Here is a 20,790-nt window from a genome sequence, read left to right as displayed (position 1 = left end):
GCTCGATACTCCGCGCTTTTAAAGCCCAGTCTGATGCTATTACCTGGGTACTTATTTTGCTTGTTTTCATCATTTAGTTATTCCATGTTTATGTAATTTCACCATCTAACCCAAGATAAGCTTATCTTTCTTCCTTTTGTTCTTCAGGAGAAAGAAACTTTGATCACTGAACTCAGAAAAGAACTTCGGGTGTCTGATGAAGAACACAGAGAGCTGTTATCAAGGGTTAACGCTGATGAAATGATCAGGCGAATAAGGTTTGTTTCATATGTTATTAAAACATCACTGCAATCAATCAAAAACAACTTTGTAGCCAACAATGTTAATTTGAAATCATGTCAGGGAATGGAGAAAGGTAAACAACGTTCAGTCGAGTGTTCCTCAGCTGGTTCATGATGCTCCGAGTCCAGCTGTCTCAGGATCACGTAAAAAGCAAAAGACATCACAATCAATCGCCTCATTAGCGATGGGACCACCATCTCCTTCTATGCACCCTTCGATGCAACCATCCTCATCTGCTATCAGAAGGGGAGGTCCTCCACCAGGTCCAAAGACCAAGAAGCCGAAAACAGTAAGTCATGATGCTACATGACTCTTTACTGTTTTTACTGTGAATCGTGTTGTTATATTCTTCATTGACTAAGGGGTGAGAATATTTCATTTCTTTGTGCTCGATGAAGTCGATGCAGTACCCACCTACAGGCATTGCTGGAAGGCCCCAGGCTGGCGCTTTAACAAAGGAACCAGGTGAATCGGGATCATATGACCCGTTGATTGGAAGGAAGGTATGGACGAAGTGGCCTGAGGACAATCATTTCTATGAAGCTGTTATAACTGACTACAACCCTGTTGAGGTATCGTATCTTTCTGTGCTATATATATATATTAGTGTTTTAGTGCCAAATCTCTGTTTTTCTGATATTATATATTTCCTTTTATTAAACATTGATTAGGGGCGGCATGCTTTAGTGTATGATATTAACACTGGGAATGAAACTTGGGAATGGGTTAATCTTAAAGAGGTAATTATGATTTCAGTTTTTGTAAGAGCTCATCTTTTGGATCCTTCTTCATATATGATTCTGAATGTTCTTTATATATAGATATCTCCGGGAGATATCAGATGGGAAGGTGAAGATCCTGGGGTTTCTCGTAAAGGAGGACATCCAGGGCAAGGCCGTGGAAGTACAAAATCTGTGGCTCGTGGTGTTCCTACAAGCAATGTGGGTGGTAGAGGTAGGGGAAGCATGAAGATGCAGCAACCAAAGACACAGAATGGCATCGGGAAGAAAGCTTTAGGCGAAATTGAAATTCTCCACACTGATACACTGATAAAAGAGGTAATCATCCAAGGTTTTCGATATGGTAAATGAATGTTTGCAATATGTTATGATCTGACTATCACTTTGTTTATATTTTTGTAACAGATAGAAAAAGTTTTTGGGTCAGTTAACCCCAACCCAGCAGAGGTAGAGAAGGCAAAGAGAGTGCTGAGAGTAAGAACCAATACATTTGCTGTTGAATCTGGTCGTTGCTATAATGAAAAGAGAAGCTGATTTTATTGTTTTACTTGGAAATTGTAGGATCATGAACTAGCTCTTATGGATGCAATCGCAAAGCTTGAAGAAATATCAGACGGAGAAAGTGGTAATATTTGATAGGGGGCCCTTCCAGATTACCTCAGGTTCACATCTTTCTTCTGTCTGCTCTTTGGATCAATGTGTGTGTTTAAATTGAAGTTATAACGTGGCTGTGGATTTTGGCTTAAATGCAGATGATGGAGGCGGAGCTTTAGACTTGCTAAAAAGTGTTGTAGATGGTGGTGGCGAAATGTGAATTGATGAGGGAGATTCCAAAAGTTGTATGGATGTATTTTGTTTAGGGGAAGGATTTGATGACATTTGTGTGCCACATAACTCCAGTAACTGGATTTGGAAGTTAGGGTCTTAAGCATTGTAAAATCCATAAGACTTCTTATAAATGTAGAATGTTGCAGAGACGAGATGATGGGCAANTACAAGCAATGTGGGTGGTAGAGGTAGGGGAAGCATGAAGATGCAGCAACCAAAGACACAGAATGGCATCGGGAAGAAAGCTTTAGGCGAAATTGAAATTCTCCACACTGATACACTGATAAAAGAGGTAATCATCCAAGGTTTTCGATATGGTAAATGAATGTTTGCAATATGTTATGATCTGACTATCACTTTGTTTATATTTTTGTAACAGATAGAAAAAGTTTTTGGGTCAGTTAACCCCAACCCAGCAGAGGTAGAGAAGGCAAAGAGAGTGCTGAGAGTAAGAACCAATACATTTGCTGTTGAATCTGGTCGTTGCTATAATGAAAAGAGAAGCTGATTTTATTGTTTTACTTGGAAATTGTAGGATCATGAACTAGCTCTTATGGATGCAATCGCAAAGCTTGAAGAAATATCAGACGGAGAAAGTGGTAATATTTGATAGGGGGCCCTTCCAGATTACCTCAGGTTCACATCTTTCTTCTGTCTGCTCTTTGGATCAATGTGTGTGTTTAAATTGAAGTTATAACGTGGCTGTGGATTTTGGCTTAAATGCAGATGATGGAGGCGGAGCTTTAGACTTGCTAAAAAGTGTTGTAGATGGTGGTGGCGAAATGTGAATTGATGAGGGAGATTCCAAAAGTTGTATGGATGTATTTTGTTTAGGGGAAGGATTTGATGACATTTGTGTGCCACATAACTCCAGTAACTGGATTTGGAAGTTAGGGTCTTAAGCATTGTAAAATCCATAAGACTTCTTATAAATGTAGAATGTTGCAGAGACGAGATGATGGGCAAAGCAAAACTCTAGTATTAGGGGGAGATGGAGCGACTAAGAACTACTACTCATGTAAACTATTAGAAAGTAGAAACATTAATTATTAGATCAACTCTATTTTTGTTCTGAAGTAGTAAAGCACTATTGGGAAATCTTAGTTCCTGAAAGAAAAAACCTACCTAGTCAAAACAATTGAAATTTCAGAAATTTGGAAGAAAAGCAGATAGTTTAACAAAAGACAGCTGATATTAAAATTGCTAATTTCAAAAGATATAACTTTAATACACTCAAAAGGACTAATAAAGTAAGGACGAGGAGCTTCCAGTACTCTCAACTCTCAAGGGAACCCATCTTCCGGTAGTACAAGGAACAGCAAAGACTGAGACAAATCATCATCAATGAACTTGGGGTTTCTGGTCTCAACCCCTAATTTAATAATTTAAGGGAGACTTCTCCCAGTTTGGCTTTTGAATCCATTTTTGTGGATTTGGTTTATGCTTATTTTAGAGATGAGTATTAACATCTGATTAAGCAAGCCAAAAAGTGGCGAGGAGAATTAAAACCCGTAACCACCCAATCAAGTTTGAAGACACCAGCGATCCAAAAATAGAGATCCATCATTACAAGAATTTACAACTCATAAGAATAACTAACACAAGCTGACTTGAGGAAACCATCGGAATTTTACTATAATTCCATTAATTCGATTTTTCATTAGAAAGAAAGAAGAGAAATATAAAAAAGCCACAAACATAGTTCATCAATTATTTATTTGGGAACTTGTAAAGCCCCAAAATACACAAGTTTTATAAGAAACTTTTGCGTAACCATAACAGAGTTTAGAAACCACCACGGAGACGAAGGACCAAGTGAAGGGTCGACTCCTTCTGGATGTTGTAGTCAGCCAATGTGCGACCATCCTCAAGCTGCTTTCCAGCGAAGATGAGACGCTGCTGGTCCGGAGGGATACCTTCCTTGTCCTGGATCTTGGCCTTCACGTTGTCAATGGTGTCGGAGCTCTCAACCTCGAGGGTGATGGTCTTGCCTGTGAGAGTCTTGACAAAAATCTGCATACCTCCACGGAGACGCAAGACCAAGTGAAGTGTAGACTCCTTCTGAATGTTGTAGTCAGCCAAAGTCCTGCCGTCTTCAAGTTGCTTTCCGGCAAAGATCAACCTCTGCTGGTCCGGTGGGATACCCTCCTTGTCTTGGATCTTGGCCTTAACATTGTCGATAGTGTCAGAGCTCTCCACCTCCAAAGTAATAGTCTTTCCAGTCAACGTCTTGACGAAGATTTGCATACCACCACGAAGCCTGAGAACAAGATGAAGGGTTGACTCCTTCTGAATGTTGTAGTCAGCCAAAGTCCTGCCATCTTCAAGCTGCTTACCGGCAAAGATCAACCTCTGCTGGTCCGGTGGGATACCCTCCTTGTCTTGGATTTTAGCTTTAACGTTGTCGATGGTGTCAGTGCTCTCCACCTCCAAAGTAATGGTCTTTCCGGTAAGAGTCTTGACGAAGATCTGCATACCACCACGAAGCCTGAGAACGAGATGAAGCGTCGACTCCTTCTGGATGTTGTAGTCAGCCAAGGTACGGCCATCTTCTAGCTGCTTACCGGCAAAGATAAGCCTTTGCTGATCCGGAGGGATACCTTCCTTATCCTGGATCTTGGCTTTGACGTTGTCGATTGTGTCAGAGCTTTCCACCTCGAGGGTGATTGTCTTTCCGGTGAGAGTCTTAACAAAGATCTGCATCTGTAATTCACAAACAGAGTGATTGATAAATACCAAAACAAATAATCAAATTCGATCAAGAAACTAATTACCAAAATCCAAAACACAAATCGAACCAAATTCAGAAAACAGAGACTCAATTGAGATCGGAAGAAACAAGTAAATCGTATTAGAGATTCAGAACTTTTACCTTGATCACGATTGAGGGATTGATTATTAGGTTTTAGGAATTGGAAGCTGAATTGTGAAAGAGATAAAGAGGTCGTCGGTGTTTATATATCGAAGAGGATGAGGACGAGGACGAGGAAGTTGAGGCGGTGAAGCATTAGCCACTCAGAACTAGACACGTATGTATTATGACTTGTATTGGGCGTTGTTTACACGCAGCTTCTTGAATATGGGCCAAATTATATAGTCCACGGGCCGATAAATATGAAGGCCCAAAGAGAACCATTAACAAATTATTAAACTTACATTTTTTTTTTCCATTTAAACTGAAAATCAAACCAAAAAAATCCCAATAAAGAACAAGCACAATTAGGTTAAACCCTCAGCCGAAAGTAATATATGATATTTTTGAAATAAGAATGAGAGAAAAAACTAAACAAACCATACAAACAACAAAAGTCAATCATGAGCGGAAAAGGCTTTGATGACGACGATCAAATCCTACCTGAATTCCTAACGCTCGCATTAGGGTGGACCAATTCTTTAATCTACGTCGTAACGATGCACTTGCTCATCGTCACCGTCGAGACTTGCTTGTTCTGGCCTTTACTACCAAATTACCCCCACGTTTGGGGAGATAGTGTTATCGGGATGGTGATTTTTCAATACATTACTGGCGTGATAGGGTATGCTTCCGTGTCGCATCCTTTCACAGCCGTGTTAGGACGCGTGAGCCACTTGTTCAGTAATGTTGCCATCCTCATGCTTTTGGTCCACACCGTTTCTCACCAAGTCCTTCTATGGATTGCAATACCTTCTTCTTTGTGGCTCGGTTCCGTTTTGCTCTTCTCTTTCGTTCATTCAGTTTGTAAAGTAAACTCATCCCCACCTCAACAGTTTCTTTTATGTTAGTTTCTTTCTTTTTTTTTTGTTAATTTCTTTGAGATTTTTTTTTTTCTTTTTTCTTTGAGATTTTCATCAAATCTTCTCTAGCTAGTTGAAGCATTTTGGTTTCCCACCAGAAGTAAAACCATCTTTTTATATCATTGCTACGCCTAAGCAAACTCTTATGGAGAGAGAGTATCCAAACGTTCAAAATTAAAAGCTGCTTAAGAAAAATTTCTGATACAAACATAAATAATCAAATTAATCAAAAAGTTAGTTAATTAGTTAGTTTTAACCGTTTATAGTTCTCACTTTCACCAATATAAGCCGCCTCATCTCTCAGATCTCTTACTTTTCAACTTTCAAGAACAAAAGAAACAAAGAAATGGCTAGCGAAAGATCTGAGAAGCTCCATAACTTGACTCTGGCGATTATGATGCTGGCCATGGGATACGACCAGGTGGCGTTTGCCATGGGCACTAAAGCGACTTGGTTCCCACCCCTTTACTTCGGCCTCTGCTCTGTCGCTTACGTTCTCTTCGTGATCGTCGCTGAATTCGAGGACGACGTGGTGGTCAAACGTTTCGCCGATTGGATCAGCCACATGCTTGGATTATCTGCTCTAGCATGCCTCGTAGCAATTGTGTCCGTGGAGTTCGCAATCAGATTGGCTTCTTCTACAGCTCTCGTTAGTTTCTGGTATCTCGTGAAGTACCTTAAGAGCCACGAAACCCTAAACCCTTCATCCCTAGATTCAAGCTGCAGCTCAGAGAAGTTAAATCTTGTCATCTTGGCGGCTCTTGGAGGAGCCATGGTGTTTGTCCAGATTGGATTAGCCATGGGATCACTTGAGGAAACTAATCTTTCCCCGGTTTATTTTGGAGTCTCGTCTGTTTCGTATGTGTTCTTCCGAGTCATTGAAGTGCTGGAAGAGAACATCACCATCAAATCAGTCTCTGGTCATATGAGCCGTTTTGCAGGAATACTCAGTCTAGTTTGCTTCGTGGGATTGGTTTCTAAAGAATTTGCCTTAGGTATCTTCGTCTCTACGTTATTGTTAGTCATGCGGTACATTTGCAAGATTTGGTGCACTTCTCCAACTGCCGAGGATTTGGCCGCGGAAGTTCAGTCGCTACTCCAATCTGAAGATCTCCCTTAATCCGCCGGCGCTGAAATTGTATAAAACTGAGTCCAAGATTCCAATGTAAATACCTTCTTCCGGTCATATTAGCATAAACCCATTTTTGTGATACAAACTCCTTATTGTATTATAGACTTATAGTGAACACGAAAGCCTAAAGAGAACCCGTAACAAACAAACAATGATGGTTTTATTAGTTTGCATCTTAACCCTTTTGTTTTAACTTTACTGATCCGACTACGATTCAAACCGATTCTAAACACTGCAAGCAAGTCTAGTGGTATCAGTTGTTTGGCCAGATTGCGATCTCAGAGTAACCATCTTCGGTAGCACAAGCCCTGAACATACCGGTAGTGTTAAACGGCAGAGACAGCAACGAGTCCACAGCTTCCTCTGGGAACGGATTGGTCAACAACATAAGCTGCTGCCTCGGTCAAAGACAAGCCTTTATACTCCATGAGTGCAGCCACGTCTCTAGCCACGGTTCCACGGATGATCTCTTCTCCTTTACCTGTAGCTGAGACGGCACAAAGGTGGTTAGCGTATGTTCCTGCGCCAATGCCTGGCGTATCCCCAATTCTGCCAACCATCTTGTTGACATAACCACCAGTTGATGTAGCCCGAAGCTAGATTCCCGGCACTGTCTACGGCTACACATCCGACTGTTCCAATTTGGCTGTCGCCACAATTTTCAAGTTCTTTCGGAGGAGTAGGGGCCGTGTAATCCAACTGTTTTGAAGGAATTTAAAGTTTTGTTTAGTATCACATGAAGACAAGCCTCAAGAACTTGGTTTCTAAAGAGAATAAACATAGTACCTGGACTCGATTGAATTCTTTGGCCTGCTTTAGCCTTGCAATGTTTTCAGGAGTTATGAAATGGCTAGAATCGACCGTCTCAACTCCCTAGAAAAACAAAGTTCAGAGAAAGCTTTACAATGGATCAATACAAAGTCAAATAGCTATATGTACACTGACTGACATGTGCTCTAGCGTAAGCTTCAGCAGCATCGAATGCAAGATATATATGAGGAGTTTTCTCCATGACGAGGCGAGATAAAGAGATGAGATTAACGACAGTGGTCAGACCACAGACAGCTCCACATCTTTTGGTTTTACCTTCCATTATGGAAGCTTCCATTTCAACAGTGCCTTGAGTAGTTAAGACAGAACCTTTACTGTAAAGTGTAAACTCCGATCCGGCCACATGACTGTTTCACATAACTCTCATGATGATTCATCTTGGTCTCCGAAATATGATCTCTCCGACTCCAAACCTCCCTAAGCACAATATTATTGTATAACAAGGATCAGGCTTTGTGTTCATAAGTTTTGGTAATATATATATATAGAAAAGAGTGAGAAAGAAATCAAAATAGTTTTTTTGTTAGTTGTTTACCTGTATGATCAGGATGGCTGATTCCTTATGTATGAGCTCATTGTACCCTTGGCAACCATAAATCTGAACGCAACTCGGGCAACCAGTTTCAGCTGAGCAGCGGCAAGACTTTAAGAGATCAAGAGCCGCTTCTAGAAGCTCCGTGAACATTGGACGGATCTGCAGAGCCGGAAATGTTCAAGAGTTACTTATCATCCAAATTCAACAAATAAATCTTTGAGATTTTTTGCTTTCACAATTTACCTTGGCGGAGATGCCAGTTCCTCCACGATGACGATCATATAGTAAGATTCTCGCTGGGAAATAGCGTTGCTCTTGCGGATTTGGGCATTCTGGAGCCAAGTTTGAATAGTTGCAACGCACAAATAGTGGAACAACGTGGAGAAGAGTGTGACAAGCGGCATGTAAACCAGCACGGAATGATAACTTATTCCCCTCCACTTCTGATTTTACTGACTCAGGCACTTGAATCCAAACAGCCTGTTTATTATCCATAAACCAGACTTAAAAATCACAGCGTAAACAGAAAGACTGTAAGAGTGTGTGTTTGAGGCTTCAGGTTAAAGACAAACCTGTGATTGGTAAGAGTAACTTGGGAGTGAAAGCTCAACATCATCAATTACTTCATCGTTTCTTCTTCGGATACGAAGAAATCCAAGCCACTTTGTTGTCACTCTACATGCATTACTTTGTGCTGTTGTCTTATTAAGTTGGTTCTTAAGAGCCTTTAATGCGCAAGCCTGAAACATGAACTTAGTAATGAATTTTGCGCAAAGATTCAGAACTATCACACAGGAAACAACAACGTTTATACTTACAGTTTTACCACCAGTTACATGGATATCAGTGTAATCCCGAGTCCTGGTGTAGTAATCCACGTCTGCTAATTCACACAAAGCTATCTTTTCTTTTGTATCCAGACTGGTCACCAGATAGGTCCTTCCTTGGTTCATATAAACAGCTCCTTCATATACCTGGAAAAAAGCTTTGCTTTCCTCGATTTTTCATCGAGAAGATCTTCACTTTTTTTCTCCACGACTCTGTATCTTACCGCCTCTATGGCCCGGATAGAGACTTTCTTAGTAGGCTTTTTCTGAGAAAATATTAACCAGCAAATGTTTAGAGCAAGGAAACTAGGTTTTGGGTTGTATTTTTCAAAGTAACTGCTCGGATATTTACCTCTCGACCAATATAGGTCCATATTCTAGAAGAAGAATCACGGGATGGATCAAAACTCAAGTATCCTTTGTTCCTGAGTGACCCAAGAGCGTCGCTTATGCCAGAACCAAAGTGTTGTTCATCATACTGCAAGCTCAACGGATGCTCAAGAGCAGCACAAGCCAAATGCTGCACAAGGACCTACAAGAAGAGAAGTATCAAAGCAAGTCAGTATAATCTCAGCTGGAGTTAGATGGCACAAGAATCCAAACAGTATACTATCAACCTGCTCATTTTGAGAATCAATAACGCAACACTCGATTGGGCTACGAAAGAGTTTGTTCGGAAGTTTCATGAAGTATTGGTCAAGCGGACCAGCAAAGGCAACATATACGGCAAGAGAAGGCCGTTGTCGTCTTCCAGATCGCCCGGCTTGCTGCCAAAGACTGAAACTCAAAAGTGATCAGTCATTGTCAGCTGCACCTTATGGAATTTCAGTTCTAAGAGAGAAAATAAAAGAACCAATCAAACTGATTTACCTGGCAATACTGCCGGGAAAACCTAAATGAAGAGTTACATCGATATGACCAACATCAATCCCCAACTCAAGTGCGTTTGTTGCAGCAATACCACAAAGCTTTCCACCAAATAAATCGCTCTCTATTTTCCTCCGGTCCTGCAAAATATTGAAAATATTGATCCGGTAAACGCAATTCATCTACAAACAACACCAGAGTTCAGACACATAAAAAATAGAAAATGTACCTCAGCAATGTAGCCTCCACGATATGAGGATATGGCTTCAACCAAATGAGGGGCAGACTTTTCTAGAATTTCACGTCTGCGGCATATTTAACAAATGTCAAACTCCATCAATCAAATACTCTAGTGTGATTTTTTTTTTACTATCAGCGGTAAAGAAGATGACTTACGTCAAACACAAAACAAGTTCACAGAGTTTGCCAGATGGACAAAAAGCAATGCAACGTAGGCCATGCTGAACCATCTCCGCGAAGAGGTGTGAAACTACAGAAGCTGGGCTGTAAATGATATCTCATGTTAGCTATAGATGAAAATACATTTTGATTTCTTGTTAGAAAGGCCAATGACTCAAAAATTACCTTGATGGTGTATCGGCAGCAGCTCCAGATGGTTGTTTACCTGCAATAGCTCCCCATGGTTTACCTGCAGCAGCTTCACTACTACTCACGAATTTCGAACTTTCTTCAGGTTTCTGTGATACAATAGATTAAGGAAAATTTGAGTAAATAAAGTTTTAGAATTGATTACAAAAAAAAATCAAGGAAACTGAATTATACACTTGTTGGAAGAACTGATGGATTCCACAGGACAAAAAGCTTTTCAGAGGAAGGACTTCCATCATTTTCTATCAGCTCGAGCTCAGATAGGTTTACAAGCTCCTACACCAACAGAAAATCACGTTCTGATCCAGTATGATAGATTTGGATATGCGAATATTTTATCCATATAATTGACAATGTAGGCCTACAATGCAATGCTGTCGAGGATTAGCAGAAGTTGCAGTGCAAAACATGAAGGAAGGATTGGCACCATAAACTGGAAAGTAAGATATGTTCGATCAATTCAAAAATGGATGAAATTCGTAATGAAGACTATATTGGTTTAACCAGGGGATCAGTATTGCACCATGGGAGCACAGGCGGCGAAGTCTTCTCAATATAAGGGCTGTGTGGCAGCCAAATGGTCCCTTGTAAGTATGGGCTTCATCGATCACAACATACCTGAAATAATCAACTTAGAACTTAAATCATTATTGATATATTGGCTTGCAATATATCAATTCATGTCTTGCAATGCTTCCACTGAAATTAGTCAAACTTAAAATGAGAGGAGATATATAGGAAAATGTGTTACCTAAGGTTAGATAAAATCCGGCTAAATTGTCCATGGAGAGGCATAATTGACATATGTAACATATCAGGATTTGTGATCAGCTACATGCATAAACTCCAATAATGTTAGTTAGAGAACTATGTAAGTGAATGGAACACTATTCTATTGGGGGAAAAATGACAATAAGAAATTACCAGTCTAGCATTACTCCTCAGCCTTGTTCTATCCTTAAAAGGAGTATCACCATCGTACACTCCCATGTTTATGTTTTCTTCGTATCCTTTTATCAAATCAGACAATGCTCTTAATTGATCCTGAGCTAAGGTCTATTCAAACAAACAGAGAGTCTCTTTCTATTATAGCAGTTTTAAGAAGTTTTAAGATCTCTTGAGCATAAAAAACTCAAAAGAAAAAGAGACAAGATGAGTAACCTTGGTCGGAAATAAGTACAAGGCACAAGAATCTGTGTCCTTGCACAATTCCTCAAAGACTGGCACATTGTAGCAAAGAGATTTTCCACTGGAAGTCATAGTTGCAACCACAACATTCTTCCCAGACAAGGCTGCTGAAATTGCTTCAGCCTGATGGCTATAAAATCTATTGAGTCCAATTCTTTTCAAGGCAGACTTGGTGGTTTCTGAGAGCTCATCTAACATTTCGACGCAGGCAGATTTTCTAGCATTGATAACTTCAACGTGAACAACCTGTCCTTTAGATCCAATACCATTCCTGAGATGTTCGACCATCTCCGATGGTTGCAGTGGATTTGTGTCATGACACAAAGTGTGGGATTTACGAGAACCAGAGAAAGAAGTGGCTTTCCCAGCCTCTCTAGCTTTGTTTCCACAAAAAGCTCTACCTTGGCTGGCAAATTTAAGCATGTCCTCCAAGGAAATAGCTATTCCACACTCACCTCTATTCTTTACCAGTAGTGATTTGATTGACTCCCACAATTCAGACTTAAAGGAAGTCTCCCGTTTTTTCATGGCACTAAAGACCTTTGCAAGTGGAGTTTTCTTACGACCTGGTTTTACATCTGTCTCCGGATAATCAGCTATAACTATAGCATTCTCATGGTTCACAGCTTCAAAGTCATCAGTGATAACCTTCACAACCTACAACAACCATTGCGGTTACATATAAAAACATTTAGTCACAAAATAAGTAAGTATACTTGAAAAAAGATATAGAACAATCACCTTGGGGCATATAACTGAGAGATTCTTAACGTCTTGTATACCAACACGAACTCCAGACATTGCTAACCGGAAAAGAGATTCCTTCAAGCGGGTTATATACAACTTCTCTCCAAGTGATTGAATAAGAGACGAAAAAAGATTCAAAAACGCGAATGTCTCCATAGACAACTTCACCCAATCTGGACAAGAACACAAAGAGCTAGTTCTTGTATCCCATGACATCAAGCATTTTGTAGTACTTGGAGATGTCAAGCAAATCCTAGACTTCAAAACCCCAGCAAGCTTCTCTGTGTTCTGACTTTTAAATGCATCTTTACAATCAGACTCCAAAACACAATCAAAGAACCCATATGGACACGCTTCTTGATCCCGTTTTCGTTTCTCCCCAATACAATGATGGTTCTCAGCTGCTTTAGCGTTTTCATCTTTCAAGTTTGAATATTTTGGAATCCTCTCAGAAGAACTCAATGAGGGTTTTAATAAATCGGGTTTTGGAGTCTGTGGATGTTGTTCCTTCTTAACATACGGAACCAAACTCACGAACTCACCGTCATTGTTAACAACAGCAGCAACTCTACTCTTCAGACTCAATTTATTTTTCTACAAAAGATAATTGTAACGATACAAAAAGCATGAATATTTTCCCAAGAAGGGTCAGATAAGGGAAGAAACAAAAACTCGAAACTTGTAATCATAATAAGCATTACCTTGAAATACAGATGGAAATTGGGAGGGAAAGAGGATTTTAGGGCAATCTTAAGGTCATGGATTGTCCCGTCGGAGGAAACGTGAACGGTTTGGTAATGCTTCGGACAGAGATCGCAACAGCGTCTCCGCCGCTGCTTCGTCTCTCGCTCGCCATTACCGAACTTTTAACTTGTTTTCCTTCCTTCCTTCCATTAACAAAGAAATGAAGTTTTTATTTATGAGACTTTATTGGGCTTTCAAACCGACATCGTAGAGATTTCTCCTTCAAGAGTATTTAGCTGTTCTTGAAGCGTGATTGCCTTCGTACCTGATGTCTTTGCTTCCCATTGAGTCTTCTCAAGGGCAGGCAGCTTGCTTGTCTGCAAGTTTGATATAGTGGAAACAGAGAAAGGAAGCTATCAACAAGTGAGATAAAGTGCAGAAGCAAACTGAGTATTCTCCATTGTGTTTAAAACCAGATTCCACAAAGGATATATCTAAAGACACATAATTGAAAAAGGTTACCTTCGTGTCCGATAATTGTAACCGCATAGACTTAATCAACATCTCCTTCTCAGCAACCAATCGTTTTGTTGCTTCAAGCTTTTCTTGGATATCGTTTTACCTGGTTCTTTGACATTTCCATTGACTTTTAAACCTCTTCTTTCTCCGATAATTTTGTCTGCAAGTCATTCACTTGCTCTCTTCTTCCTTTTCTGCACCAGCCAAAGCCTTTTGTGTTTTCACCATCTTCCAAAGAATTTTGTTCATAGCATCACTGTTGTCTTCAGGGTCTCTCTTCTTTCTTCCTGGGACTGTTTGAGAACCCTTTCTTCCCTTTAGATCAAATACATGCAAAATACAAGCGAATAAGTTATACAACCGAGCATTGGAAAAACATTGAGTAATTAGTTTTACAAAAGACAAATAGGACAATCCAGTCCATAACTTTGCGATATTAGAATTGAAGTGGGTTTCAACTAAACTAATTAGCGATAAAGAATTCATTACAAGCTTCAAACAATTAAGATTGTTCTCACTGAGAAATATACTACAGACACAAGGTGATTACAGTCAGGTTCGCTCTATTTTGGCTGTTTTTTTTTTTCTTTTTTTTCCTTTTCCGGTAAAGTTTACGCTCTGTTTTTACATTACAAATGTCACAGTCCAAACTTCTTAGGCCTGAGGTAAGTAGTTCCTTTCTTCAAGCCAGGACCTGAAATCTGTTGCTGCTGCTTTGCCCTTTTCCTTTTCTCTTTCTCTTTGCTTCTCACTTCCGACTCCGCCTGATCTCTTCTCAGTTTCTCCATCTCTTCCTCCATCGCTGTTTTCTCTTCCTTCTGCTTCTTCTTATGCTCCAACATTGACGTATCCGAGTCTTTGACCGAGAAGAACATAGGCCCTAACTCAGCTAGCCAATGTGGCTCAACCGATGTAGCACACTGCATGTACTCCTTAGTGGTCAAGATCAGTTCATGGTACACCACATAATCCGGTGTGTATCCCAGACCGTACAGTGCACTGCTCGGGTGCAAATGGCAAGGCATCCCGGTTCTACAGTTCACATACTCCCCAACACCTTTTAATCTGGCTGAGTTGTGGAAATACGCTGAACAGATGGCTTTTCTCACAATATCCCAATCCGGTCCACATGACTTGAGTGGTATTTTTAGTTGCTTGAGGATATCCAGAAGCTGGGATCTTACCTCTCTAGCTTTTCTCAGACCCTTGACTTGTAGGTAATGGTCATTGCACCAGTCTCCTCTATAGTCATGCTCTTTCCACTGTTGATATACATTCAATAGCGTTAAATGATCTGATTCTGGCACAAAAAATTTCTCCCTTGCGGCATCACTCTCTTCTGCTCTTTCTTTAGGTCTGAAGAACACTGAAGGTACTGAAAGCATTGACACGATCGTCAGAACCTCGTTTATGCAATCAAGCCGTTCACCCATTAAGAGCATCTTTGCAAGAGGTGGATCCAATGGGAATTCCACCATCTTCCACCCGAGATCAGTTAATCCTCCAACATTGTTAAGAGCACCCAACACCCAAAGCTGGTACATAGAGTTGAGGATGTTCTCTTGTGGAGGTGGATCCATGAAATCAAAATCTAACAAGTTGTCTATTTTCAATGACTTCAACAACAACACAACATTACCCAGATTTGTACGCTGAATCTCTGGCACGGGACTTGGCAACATTTCATTCAAATAAGCACTCTCAGTATACAGCCTGTAACATGTTCCCGGCCCTGTCCTTCCAGCTCTCCCAGCACGCTGATCAGAGGCTGCACGACTTATAGGGAAAACTTGAAGAGCATCCATACCCATTCTAGGATTAAAAACCTTCATCTTTCCATACCCCGTGTCAATCACATAATATATTCCATCGACTGTCAGTGATGTTTCAGCAATATTGGTGGCAACAATGCATTTACGGGCTCCATCTTCTGGTTTCTGGAAAATCTTTGCCTGCAAATCAGCGGGTAGCTGAGAGTATATTGGGAGAATAAGTAGGTTTGTGATTTCTCTGTTGGACGATGCAATGAGCTGTTCCATTCTCTCCTTAAGTGAAAAGCACGCTGCTTCAATCTCATCTTGCCCAGTCATAAAGATGAGAATGTCCCCAGGTGGGCTCGTTATGTGAATCGTCATAACCTGTTTAACAGCAGCTTCAACATAGTCTTCACAAGGAGATTTAGAGTAGAGAATGTTGACAGGGAAAGTCCGCCCAGGAATGTTGAATACCGGAACACTGCATTACCAAAGCAAAAACACGGTCATATAAGAATTCACTATTTAGATTTGGTTTATGTAAATGATAACGGTAACCTACCTCCCAAAGAAATTGGAAAACTTTTGAGCATTAAGGGTTGCTGACGTGACGATCAATTTGAAATCACGACGCCGAGCCACAACTTTTTTCAATATTCCAAAAAGGACGTCTGTGTTGAGTGACCTTTCATGGGCTTCATCCATCACCACCACACTATACAGAATCCACAACAGGAATTAGCACAGCATTCTACTTAACCCAGTTTATTAAGTATTATCTATCAGAGGTAAGGTTGGAGCATACATACCGATACTTATCCAAGTCGGAATCTTTCAGGGTCTCTCTCAGTAGCACTCCATCGGTCATGTACTAAAATTTCAGAGGAAAATATGGAGTTTCAGAAAAAAAATGTGTTTTCAGGAAGTGCAGATGCAAAAAGCACGATACCTGACAACTAAACCAGAATCATCAAAAATAAGCAAAAAGCAGTTCATTTCTTGAGAACACCTTACCTTGATAACAGTGTTTGGACCAGTTACATCTTCAAAACGAATCGCATACCCCACTTTATCACCCAACTCGGTTTCCATCTCTTCGCTAACTCTCTTTGCAACACTCATGGCTGCTACACGCCTTGGTTGGGTGCAGCCTACTACACCATTTATAGTATAGCCGTCCTCGTGAAGATACTAAAAAAAAGAAACAAATTAAGTCAGTGTTATAATAGTTACATAACTGTGCATTAGAATATGGATTCATAGAATGCCAAAGTAAGGGAGCAACCTGTGTGAGTTGAGTGGTCTTTCCCGAACCAGTTTCGCCAACCACCACTATCACCTGGTTTTCTCTAATTACCTAGAGAATACAGCAAAAACCAGATGAGTAGACGAAAAGATAAAATTCAAAAAACAGTAATCCCCTGAGGTTTTCCTAATAACAATGCATAATGTAATCCAAATATCAAGACCCTCAAAAGGAAAGACCACCAACCTGCAAAAGTTCATCTCTAACAGAAAATATGGGGAGGTACTGTCGTTGCTCTGCCATGGTCTTTGATATGGCAAAATCACTCACAGCTTCTCCCTTCTTCATATGTTGTGCAAATTTAGCCTCACCTTTAAAATCTACTTCACCTTCATCACCAACTACAGCAGTATCGGCATCAATCTGCAAGATGATCACAGAGTCACAATGTGTCCAACAAACATACTATCAATATAGAACCAAAAACCATTTGGGGCATTACCTGCTCAGCTGATTTTTCAACACCAAGGATATTACCAAGATTAGAACCTGCAAGCTCCCAGAACCGCTGTCGTGATTTATGCATACTTTGTTTCTCCCGAATTTCTTTGACAAGACCTGATCCTTTTCGTGAAATTATTGCCATGTCTGATGTGGGATCCTTTATAGGCATTACTGGCTCCGCTTGCTTTGTAAAAACGACTCTTCCATCAAGGAAAGGAGGCTTCGTATCTGCAATTATCCAAAACATAGAATGTTACCTCCTATATTACATTATACTACTCTTTAACCTTGTTTTATGGTTAATTTTGAGCTATTGTAGTAGTCTACATACCATGTACAAGAAGAATTGCTTTCCGTTCTTCTTCGCTATCAAACTCAGTCTGAACTTCTGTGCCTCTAACTGCTCCAGATCTGAGAAGCTGGCGGTCTTCCCACTGAGCATTATCCGCATTAAGCTGAGAATATTTTTTACTCTGCGCAAGTGACATTTTGCTACCATCCCTTCTGACCTGCATTACAAACATTATAAAGCATTCAACATATGAGTATACTACATTTCTAAGCAGCAAAAGTCAGAATGTCAGGAAAAGAAAGATTGGTGAATTGAACAATGCGAAATGGCACCAATAATCTGAACTTACATAATCAAAACAACATAATCTAGCTTAAGTATATTTAATCAAGAGCAGTAAAAGAAGATAAAAGATTAATGCTTCAGAATAAGATAAAACTGGATAATATATGCAAAAAGGACAAGGAAAAGCCTAGCCATAGATAAGAGATCAAATATAAGCAGTGTCAAATAAAGCGTTGTACATAATAAAGCGTGCGTAATTAAAATAGATAAAAATACCAATCTCTTTGCCAGCTCAGCTTCCTTCTTCTGTAGCGAAGCATCATCTCCAAGAAAAAAGGATGCACTGTCCGCATCAAACAGTGAGTTCCCTTCGTCTGTATCATACCTGTGAAATGAGGATCATCTAGTTCATACAAGCTTAATAAAATCTAGAGATTGTTCGACAAATTAATGTGAAGAGTGCTCAGTTCATAAAACATTATTGATTCACAAAAATTTAGTTTCCTGCCTCTGTAAAAAATAATACTTACCATGCACGATCTGACTGAATATCCATCTCCTCACGCATTGTTTCTGTGATCTCATGTTTAAATTCCTCAGCTCCTTGCGATCTATCCTCATCTAAATGCCCCTATAGAAGACATAACAACATGTAGCACAAGTATTATTAAAACCAAACAATTTTCCTAATGCAACAGAACCATAATCCTCATCAATATTCTTCAAGCAAGCTTGACAAGACATGGGGAAACAAAACGGAAATTCAGATCTATCTAATAACAAGTGGCATGACCATGGGTGCACAGTGACATTTAAGAATGCATACCTCATTTGTCAGATCACCTTCCCTAGAGTAAGCAGGTTGATTTGATCTTCCACCATACCTAGAGCTTGAGGATCTGATAGACGATCCAGAAGCCCGAATAGGAACAGGAGAAGGTGCACCAATATCCCATGGAGAGGCAGAAGACACTGCGTGAGAATAAGGACATGGTAATATTCTTTGTTAGTCTTTGCTCGTGTTGCAAATAAATAAAACAAACTTACAAATATTAAAATTCAAACACAACATACTTGTTGAACGTGGTGTATCCAGCCATGGGGAGGCTAAACGAGCATCAGGTGAAGCTGCAGCTAACATGGGTGATGGAGAAGGCTGATGTCGCTTGCTGTAACTAGATTCTCTATCTCCGTGAGGACTATCTTCCCATTCCCATTTTCCATCATCCCAGTCTGATCTACCTGCACTCCACAAAAAAAGGCCCAATAAGTGTTGTGTTTGTGACACTCATCATGCTTCTGGGAACAAAAAAAACAGACACAATTGTAAGGAGATAAATGTAGTGACATTAATGTCAGCAAGCTCACAAATTTACAGCTTTATAAGATTCTACAATCTCTTGCATACCTGGAGTCCTCCTATCGCTATTGTATCTTCCACGCTTTTCTCCATGATAGTCTCGGTCACCTTGGCGATAAGACTCCCTCCCTCGGTAGTGATCCATCTCACCATAAGTGTTTCTCTGTCTTGACCGCGGAGTTTCACTTCTGTCACGCCTATGTTCATCTCGACGTCTATTGTTATCAGCTCTCTCGTATCTAGAAGTACTAGATAAACTCCTGGGAGTCATGGAAACCTTCATTTTGAAAGGTGAACAATATATCAGAATACTAAAAATCGTGTTGCAAGTAGTGTTAAAGATCAGTTAAGTCAATAGAAAAAGATAGATAACGCGAGGCAAAATAATGATTTCATTATTTGGATGGAATTGACTTACATCTGAAGTTGCAGCATTCTCTGTAGTCACGGTACTTTCTGCAATTAAAAAAATTTCATAAGTCATAAGCACAAAAGCTAAGAATAAAACGAATGAACGCAAATTTTTCTCTTTACCAATATTCTTCTAGGTAATCCACACATGCTAAGGAAGCAAAATGCATAACTATATCAACTAATGGATTAACTAAGAAATCACTGTAATCTAGAGTTTGAGAGTGACTGTTCAAACTACATAGTCATGAGAAATAAAAAAGTACCTTGTGCAGTCTCAGATCTTGAAGACTTCTCTCTATATCGTCTGCTGGAATGGTCATGTGCTGTGGTTTCAGCTCCATGATCTAATCCTGATGCATCAGACTTATCCTCTTCATCAAAAGATGATGTAAAGGATATTGTTGACTTCTTGGGGACCTTAAAATCCCCCTGGGTCTTGGCATTCTCCCTTTTCTCAATAGCCCTTACATCCAAACCTACAAATTTGTATATTTAATCAGTTAATATAGTGTTCCAAAACAATTCAAGCTGAATGCTTTCAACAATTGGATTGCAAAAAAAAAAAAAGTGTACAAATTTGAACTCATACCTAAACGAGACTTCCTCTCAGGAGCTGTAAAAGTCAATTTATCATTCACAGGGACACCACCACCACCGGTTTCTTTCTCGGTTTCTGACGTGTCAGTAGTTTTGAATGGATCAACCTATATCAAAAACAATACAATCATTGCTTGTCCACAGTAAGAGTAAGTTCCTCGCGAACAAAAAAAAACCTAAAAAATCCGAAATTGGCAAAATCAACAAATCCAATTGCAAATAGAAACTTACCCCCATTATTACTCAGTGGACGGATTCAGCACAAAACTCCCAACAATCTCAGCAAAAACCCCGAAATTAACCACCGGTTCGCCGTTCGACAACAACTTCTGATGAGAACAATAACTTCCCCTGGTTTCTTAGGGATTCGGGTCGTTCAACTCTTCAGAGTGATTCCAGAAGCTTCTATCTGAATTTTCCAATTTCGATAACGTGAAGAGCTTCTTCGAATCAATATCTATCTCGCCAGAGTCGATCGTTTCGAGAGCGCGAGAGAGAGAGATATGTGGTAGCCTAGAAACACGATCGGAAAAAAGGATCACCGCCGGTGTTAGGTTACCACACGATTAACGCGATTTCATCACGCGCGTGGGATTATTATCATACTGTAAATAAGGTTTTGAATCAGAAGATTGTTTTACATAATGGGCCCTTATTATTATTACCCATGGGCCTTTTACCATAAACGCACCTACGCCGACGTATGTTTTTTCTTTTCTAATTTTTTTTCTTTCTTTTTTGTCTCAACACAACTTAATCGATAAGAGTACTGTAT

At 40.0% G+C, this 20,790-nt stretch overlaps 4 protein-coding genes and 2 pseudogenes across 6 annotated transcripts in view; 2 read left to right on the top strand and 4 right to left on the bottom strand.

Annotated features, from left to right (window-relative positions):
• LOC104735295 (protein EMSY-LIKE 3-like) overlaps positions 1-2,902 on the top strand; it is an 8,308-nt gene extending 5,406 nt beyond the window's left edge. For 2 of the 3 annotated variants that reach the window (XM_019234650.1, XM_019234648.1), the window contains 5 exons: positions 954-1,022; positions 1,104-1,340; positions 1,428-1,496; positions 1,584-1,684; positions 1,775-2,002. In XM_019234650.1, coding sequence (XP_019090195.1) covers positions 954-1,022; positions 1,104-1,340; positions 1,428-1,496; positions 1,584-1,658 — 450 coding nt within the window. In that variant the 3' untranslated portion in view covers positions 1,659-1,684; positions 1,775-2,002. Of the gene's footprint in view, positions 1-953; positions 1,023-1,103; positions 1,341-1,427; positions 1,497-1,583; positions 1,685-1,774; positions 2,003-2,032; positions 2,143-2,229; positions 2,299-2,385; positions 2,487-2,576 lie in introns of those variants that run through there. The other variant, XM_019234649.1, reaches the window with a different exon arrangement.
• On the bottom strand, positions 3,461-4,826 carry LOC104735294 (polyubiquitin-like). The gene is made up of 2 exons (XM_010455056.2): positions 4,723-4,826; positions 3,461-4,553 (listed from the first exon to the last, which is right to left on the bottom strand). Exon 2 carries the CDS (start codon positions 4,551-4,553, stop codon positions 3,636-3,638), a length of 918 nt encoding a protein of 305 aa, XP_010453358.1. The 5' UTR covers positions 4,723-4,826; the 3' UTR covers positions 3,461-3,635.
• On the top strand, positions 5,166-6,751 carry LOC104735293. The gene is made up of 2 exons (XM_010455055.1): positions 5,166-5,417; positions 6,046-6,751. The coding sequence occupies exons 1-2, from the start codon at positions 5,166-5,168 to the stop codon at positions 6,742-6,744; spliced, it is 951 nt and encodes a 316-aa protein (XP_010453357.1). The 3' UTR covers positions 6,745-6,751.
• Positions 6,791-7,980, bottom strand: LOC104735290 (annotated as a pseudogene).
• Positions 7,916-13,922, bottom strand: LOC104735291 (annotated as a pseudogene).
• LOC109124491 (pre-mRNA-splicing factor ATP-dependent RNA helicase DEAH7) lies at positions 14,012-20,621 on the bottom strand. Its single transcript, XM_010455054.2, has 17 exons — positions 20,247-20,621; positions 20,008-20,122; positions 19,682-19,894; positions 19,423-19,460; positions 19,053-19,281; positions 18,719-18,886; positions 18,471-18,616; positions 18,175-18,275; positions 17,921-18,029; positions 17,399-17,576; positions 17,066-17,295; positions 16,810-16,986; positions 16,603-16,674; positions 16,332-16,508; positions 16,127-16,188; positions 15,880-16,032; positions 14,012-15,798 (listed from the first exon to the last, which is right to left on the bottom strand). Exons 1-17 carry the CDS (start codon positions 20,250-20,252, stop codon positions 14,202-14,204), a joined length of 3,771 nt encoding a protein of 1,256 aa, XP_010453356.1. The 5' UTR covers positions 20,253-20,621; the 3' UTR covers positions 14,012-14,201.

Source organism: Camelina sativa, chromosome 13, assembly GCF_000633955.1.
Source record: "Camelina sativa cultivar DH55 chromosome 13, Cs, whole genome shotgun sequence".
NCBI classification, from domain to species: domain Eukaryota; kingdom Viridiplantae; phylum Streptophyta; class Magnoliopsida; order Brassicales; family Brassicaceae; genus Camelina; species Camelina sativa.
The sequence above is the reverse complement of the archived record's forward strand: the minus strand, read 5'-3'. Positions and strand labels throughout refer to the sequence as shown.